Source organism: Myotis davidii, unplaced genomic scaffold (genome assembly GCF_000327345.1).
Source record: "Myotis davidii unplaced genomic scaffold, ASM32734v1 scaffold764, whole genome shotgun sequence".
Classification (NCBI taxonomy): domain Eukaryota; kingdom Metazoa; phylum Chordata; class Mammalia; order Chiroptera; family Vespertilionidae; genus Myotis; species Myotis davidii.
Window position 1 is genome coordinate 17,282 of NW_006294865.1, and position 6,465 is coordinate 23,746.

At 54.8% G+C, this 6,465-nt stretch overlaps 1 protein-coding gene across 1 annotated transcript in view; it reads left to right on the forward strand.

Annotated features, from left to right (window-relative positions):
• TRPV2 (transient receptor potential cation channel subfamily V member 2) overlaps positions 1 to 6,465 on the forward strand; it is a 24,450-nt gene that overhangs the window by 5,147 nt on the left and 12,838 nt on the right. The window contains exons 2-4 of the mRNA XM_015567611.1: positions 1,526 to 1,659; positions 3,341 to 3,634; positions 4,196 to 4,494. Coding sequence (XP_015423097.1) covers positions 1,526 to 1,659; positions 3,341 to 3,634; positions 4,196 to 4,494 — 727 coding nt within the window. The remainder of the gene's footprint in view (positions 1 to 1,525; positions 1,660 to 3,340; positions 3,635 to 4,195; positions 4,495 to 6,465) is intronic.

Sequence of the window (6,465 nt, forward strand, 5' to 3'; positions counted from 1 at the left end):
CTGTCCTCCCCCCAGTGTGAGGTCTGACATACAAGGTCTGACCAGGAGACTCTCCGTGGTCTGGGTGGGACTCTGCCAGGGAAGCCCCTCCTTCCTCCTCATGCCTGGGACGTGGCCTCCACCCCTGCCTCCCAGCCCAGAGCCCCCATGCTGCCTGTGCTGGAGGCCCACAAACAGATGCAGACCCAGACAGGACAGGCTGCGCACGAGGCTTTGGGAGCTGGGTAGCCAGCCCGACAGGCAGAATGGGCCCCTCGAAGCCCTTGGTTTCTCAACCTGTGCCCCTGAGGGGCTTCCTACCCTAAGACTGTGATGTCACCCTGAGAAAGGAAGTACTTTGTCCAAATAGACACTTCCCTGGTCTAGGCTCCCCGCAGGGCTCCCTAGTCAGTTGCAGAGCCCTTGGTCATGTTGTGGCCACGTGCTCTGTGGGCAGATGACGGCGTGTCTGGCCAGGCAAGGCAGAAGTGCAGCTTCCTGGTGTGGCGGAGGCAGTCTGGCCCTCTCAGTCACGTGGCTATGACTTAAAACACAACTGATCCCAACAATCCCCTCTCTTCGGTGCCCAGCCATCACTTGGTTGGCCCATCCTACGGGAGTTGTGAAGCTAGGAGCTGAGGGTCCCTAAAGCGTAACAGTCCCTTTGTCTGTCCCTTCATATCTGCTGGTCGTGGTGCCCGGGGTCCCAAGGATAAGCTGGTCTCTGTGAATAGCGACGAGTCCAGGAGGGGCAGTCCTTCCCTTTCCTGTCACCAGACACTGCGAGATTCTGAAGATTAAAAGGCCCTTCTGGGTCCTTCCCGGAAGTGTGGCTTCTCAGCCAGGCTCCAGTGAGCATCTGCTCGGCCCGGTGCAGGGCCCACGTGTCTCTGAGAAGCCGCTGTCTGCCAGCCTAGAGTCTCTCTGGGGCTGTGAGTCAGGGGCTGGAGGTGGATAGACAGGCCCCGGGGAGCCCTGGGCTCTGCATCATGTGACTGGGGAAGTTACTGTATTGCCTTGTTTGTCTAAAAGAGAAGGTCGTGATTCCTGACCCCCAGGCTGAAGTGGGTGCAGATACTGCATTACTTGTCCAAACATGGTTTCTGGGAGGAGGAGGGACTTTCCTCGACCCCTTTGTCAAGGCCAGTAAAGCGCACAGCCCTGATGGTCAGGGGCACCTCCCCCAGCCCTGTCCTGACCTGACTCTAGCTCAGGGGCCACGACAAGTCCCTATGCCGAGACCCACCCTGTGGGATAGTGAGCCTGTTGAGAGATCATCCGGGCACCTTGCAAATGACAAGGACCGATGCTGAGAACAGCTGTGATGCCTGGAGACACAGACATGGGTCCTGGCCCCCCTCTCCAGGCAGCCCCTACCCCTGCTCCTGGGCTCTAGGCCCGGGGTCTCCCGGTTTGCTCTGGGAAGGGGGCTCTCATGGTTACCAGCATGCAGTGCTCACGGGGCTTCCTGAAAGGGCTCCCGGGTTGAGCTCCTTCTGGGGGTGTGGCCCTTTCACAGCATCAGTCACCAACCACATTCTTGCAGACAGCTGGCCCTAAACCACTTTGACCGTGACCGGCTCTTCAGCGCTGCTGCCCGGGGTGACTCCGAGGACCTGGCGGGGCTACTGGAGTACCTGCGCACTACCAGCAAGTACCTCACCGACCCAGAGTACACAGGTAGGCCTGCCCTTCGCAGAGCCCGGGTCCGTGGCTGTGCTGGGACTGTGCTGGCTGGTGGGTCCTGACCATGGTCAGGAGAAGACAAGGGGTGGGAGTTTCCTTTTCCTTTTTTATTTTTATTTTTTAAGGGGAGCGTTCTTAGCAGCAGACCCTCCTGCAGGAATGGCTGCAGGGTGCCCTGCTGACAGAGCCAAGGGCTCCACTTACCTCCCTATCATGGCTGTGCCCACCACTTCCCACCACCCCACTGGCACCCGGGTGCATGGGTACTTGTGGGCATCCTCAATGCTTCCTCTTTCTCTCTTTCTTTCTTTCTTTCTTTCTTTCTTTCTTTCTTTCTTTCTCTCTGTCTCTCTCTCTTTCTTTCCCTTCCTTCCTTCTTTCTTTGATCTTTTTAAATAATAGCATTATTGAGACACTAGAGGCCCAGTGCCCAAGATTTGTGCAGTGGGGACGGGGCAGGGGGGCAGGGGGCATCCCTCAGCCAGGCCTGTGCCCTCTCGCAGTCCAGGACCCCTCACTCCTTACTGCCCACCTGCAGCGGAGGTGGGAGAGGCTCATGCCACTGCCACTGTGCTTGTCAGCTGAAAGCCTGGCTTCTGACTGAGTGGTGCTCCCCCTGTGGGAGCACACTGACCACCAGGGGCAACTCCTGCATTGAGCGTCTGCCCCTTGGTGGTCAGTGCACGTCATAGCAACCGGTCATTCTGCCATTCAGTCAATTTGCATATTAGGGTTTTATTATATAGGACTAGAAGCCCAGTGCACGAAATTCATGTACAGGTAGGATCCTTAGGCCTGGCCAGCAATCAGGGCTGATCAGGGCCTTCTGGCTGCTGGCCAGGGCCTCCTTTCCCAGCTGCCAGGGGCCTTCTTTCTTTTTGTGCCACCCCCTGGTGTTCAGCATACATCAGAGTTAGCGATTGGTCTCCCAGTCGAACTCCCTCGGGGCCAATTTGCACATTAGGCTTTTATATTTATAGATAATACACATATCATATACTTCACCCATTTCAGAGCATTCTTTACCCCAAATCTAAATATCTTTATTATTTGGGGCTAATTAGAAAGATAACTTGTGTTCTAGAAGATTAAAATAGCAATGAAATGTATAAAGCTGAGGGTAAAACGTCTGTTGTCCTGGACCTCTGTCGATGGCTTGGGATACATCTTTTCAAACTGTTTAAATATGTTATGTGGCTCTGGCCGATGGGGCTCAGTTGGTTGAAGTGGTCACATGCACTGAGAGTTCACAGGTTCGATTCCCAGTCTGGGCACATGCCAGGATTGTGGGCTTGATCCCAGTAGGCAGTGTGCAGGAGGCAGCCAATCAATGTTTGTCTCTCTCTCTCTCTTCCTCTCCCTTTCTCTCTCTCTCTCTCAAAATAAATAAATAAATAAATAAATAAATGAGGAGACAGAGCCATTGAGCGGGGAAGCCGCTTAACAAGCGCTGTGCCCAATGTTATTGCACAGACCACGCTGCACGCGTGACAAATTCTGTCTGAGGACAATTTCTAGGGCAGAAGCTGTATCCCCGGGCCGTAATCCCCAGCACCATGGCTGGCTCCCACCAGCCGCGTGTGGCATCTGTCCTCCCGAGGGGCGTTGTGGCACTGGGCCCAGCTGCTCCAGGTCTGAGCACCCTCGTGCCCCTCGCCCTCCCCTCCCCCCACAGAGGGCTCCACCGGGAAGACGTGCCTGATGAAGGCCGTGCTGAACCTTCAGAAAGGGGCCAATGCCTGCATCCTGCCGCTGCTGCAGATCGACCGGGACTCGGGCAACCCCAGGCCTCTGGTCAACGCCCAGTGCACAGACGAGTACTACCGAGGCCACAGCGCCCTGCACATCGCCATCGAGAAGAGGAGCCTGCAGTGCGTGCGGCTCCTGGTGGAGAACGGTGCCGACGTGCATGCCCGGGCCTGCGGCCGCTTCTTCCAGAGGAAAAGCCAAGGCACTTGTTTTTATTTTGGTGAGGAGTCTTGATTAAAGCGAGGTCTGGTGGGCGGAGCGGGTGGCACACGGTTAATGGGTGGTGGAGCTGGCCCTTAAAACCAGCTCTGTCTACCCCTGAGGCCCATGCTGCCAACCCCCAGGCTGCCTGCAGAAGCAGTTAGTCTTAAGAGATGTTTATCCTTGTCTGGCCACATCCCCCAGCGGGCCAGGGCTGGGGATGCTGCTCGAACTGGCATGTGGCCCAAGTCAAGCAGACAGGGCCTGGCTGAGCGCACCTCCGTCAGGCAGCAGCGGGCCTGGGCGCTGCTGAAGGAGAGGAAGAGGCAGGGAAGAAGGGGACCCTGGTGGCTGGCCCCGTGCTGTTCCCGATGGCAGCGGTTGGTCCCCTCTTCCTGTGTCAGAACGGGTACAGCTGCCGTCACCAGTGTTCGCAGAAGGCACAGCCGCCCTCAGCGGGGCTGGGACCTCGGGCCAGTGCTTCATCCTTTCCCCCGGGTGCCTGGCCGGCCTCCACGAGGCCTGGCCTCTGTCCGGGAGTGTGAAGAGTAGGCGGTGAGCGCTGCCCCTTGGCCCCCAGGTGAGCTGCCCCTCTCGCTGGCGGCCTGCACCAACCAGTGGGATGTGGTGGCCTACCTCCTGGAGAACCAGCACAAGCCTGCCAACCTGGACGAGGCCGACTCGCTGGGCAACACGGTCCTGCACGCGCTGGTGATGATCGCAGACAACTCGGCTGAGAACAGCGCTCTGGTGACCCACATGTACGACAGGCTCCTCCACGCTGGGGCCAGCCTCTACCCCTCGCTGCGGCTCGAGGATATCCCCAACCGGCAGGGCCTTACACCCCTGAAGCTGGCTGCCCAGGAGGGCAAAATGGAGGTGAGTGGCTGCCCCCAGGTTCTCCCCCCACCTGCCCAGGAAGCAGGAAGAGCCTGAGGAGGTGGTGGAAGGCAATGGTTTCCCCATTTTTCAACTGAACACTCTTGTTCCTAAGAAGAGTTCAACAGGCACCTCTGCCACGTGTTGTATTGAGAAACTGTATCTAACTACTGAACCAATATATTACATTATAAAGCACAGGGATTTTCCCCATTTTATTTTTAGTTTTTATTGAATTTTTTGGGGTGACATTGGCTTCAGTAAATCACAGGCATTTTTTTAAAAAAAGTCATTTGGGCCCTAGCTGGTTTGGCTCCGTGGATAAGAGCGTCAGCCCATGGCCTGAAGGGTATTCTGCCATTAGACTTGCTCTTGGGTTTTCTTTGCCTGGGTTGGTAAGTGTCCTTTATACTGAGCAATTAGCATTTTATTTACTCTCACAGTTGCAAAATTTTCTCCCAGCTCAACATTAAATAAAAATTTTTATGGTGCTTTGCCACACAGAATTGTCACATTTCTAACTTTACAAGTTGTAATTATCCTTTCCTTTAGAGTTTAATCCTCCCGCAAGGTCATCCTATATAATAAAAGCCTAATATGCTAAGTGTCCAACTGTTCCTTCCACCATTTGACTGGTTGCTATGATGCTCACTGACCACCAGGGGGCAGATGCTCTGACCACTAGGTTAGCTTGCTGCTAAGGTCCTGCAGATTGGGACTGGGCGAGATGGGCTGGACAAGCCCTGGAGTCCTCCTGTAGTTCCTCCTAGGCCCTGATTGTGCACCGGTGGGATCCCTTAGCCTGGCCTGTGCCCTCTCACAATCCGGGACCCTTCAGGGATGTTGGAGAGCCAGTTTTGGCCAGATCCCCGCAGGCCAGGCTAAGGGACCCCGCCAGTGCACGAATTCATGCACCGGGCCTCTACTGTTATCTATAACCTTGTGTGGGTGTATTCCACATCCTTATTTTCTTCCAGTTTCTTGCAGTTTCACTTTCTTTTTTCTTAAAAAATATTTTTATTGAAATCAGAGAAGAAGAGAGAGGGAGAGATGGAAACATCAATGATGAGAGAGAACCATTGATTGGCTGCTTCTTGCATGTCTCAACTGGGGATCCACCCTACAACCCAGGCATGTGCCTTTGACTGGAATTGAACCTGGAACCCTTCAGTCTCCAGTCTGATGCTATATTCATTGAGCCAAACAGGCTAGGGCTGCAGTTTCACTTTCATTGCCTACAACTTTTTTTTTAAGTGCCCTTGACTGGAATTGAACCTGGGACCCTTCAGACCACAGGTCAATGCTCTATCCACTGAGCCAAACCCACTAGGGCTATGCCTACAACTTTGAAGTCATCCATAATAATAAAAACATAATATGCAAATCAACTGAATGGCCAACCAGTGGAACGACCGTCCGGACAACCATGCTATGACACCCACTGGTGCCAGGCCAGGTGCAATGCGATTGGTCAGGGGCCCGGCCATTACCCCATGATTGCCCTGCAGAGGGAGGCCCAGGCCTGTGGGGTGTGGTGGGTGGGTGGGGCCTCCCTCTGTGGGAGTGATCCATCCTGGAGCATCGGTGGAGTGGGCGGGGTCTATGTTTTGGGGGAAGTTGATCACAGGGCTCCCAGACCATCCGAGGGTGCATGCTGGGCTGAGGGAATGCATAAATTATAAATTTTGTGCACCAGACTTCTAGTTTTGGTATAAAGAGTGAGCACGATCCAGCTCTACCTTTTTTCCAAAATGCTTACCAGTTCTCACTATTGTCAGGGCTGGCTGCATGGCTGACACTGTGTAGCTTACAAAGCCCTGAGAGAGCTTAGAACACAGGCACCTTTAAAGGCTAAGATAGATGTAAACATGAGTAGAACTTTTGCTATTTTATTTCTGCCCGCCAAGCTCCGGGTGTGGGAACCTCCCTTTGGTGCCTGGAGGCATGGCTGTGTGGTGCTGTGTGGCCTGT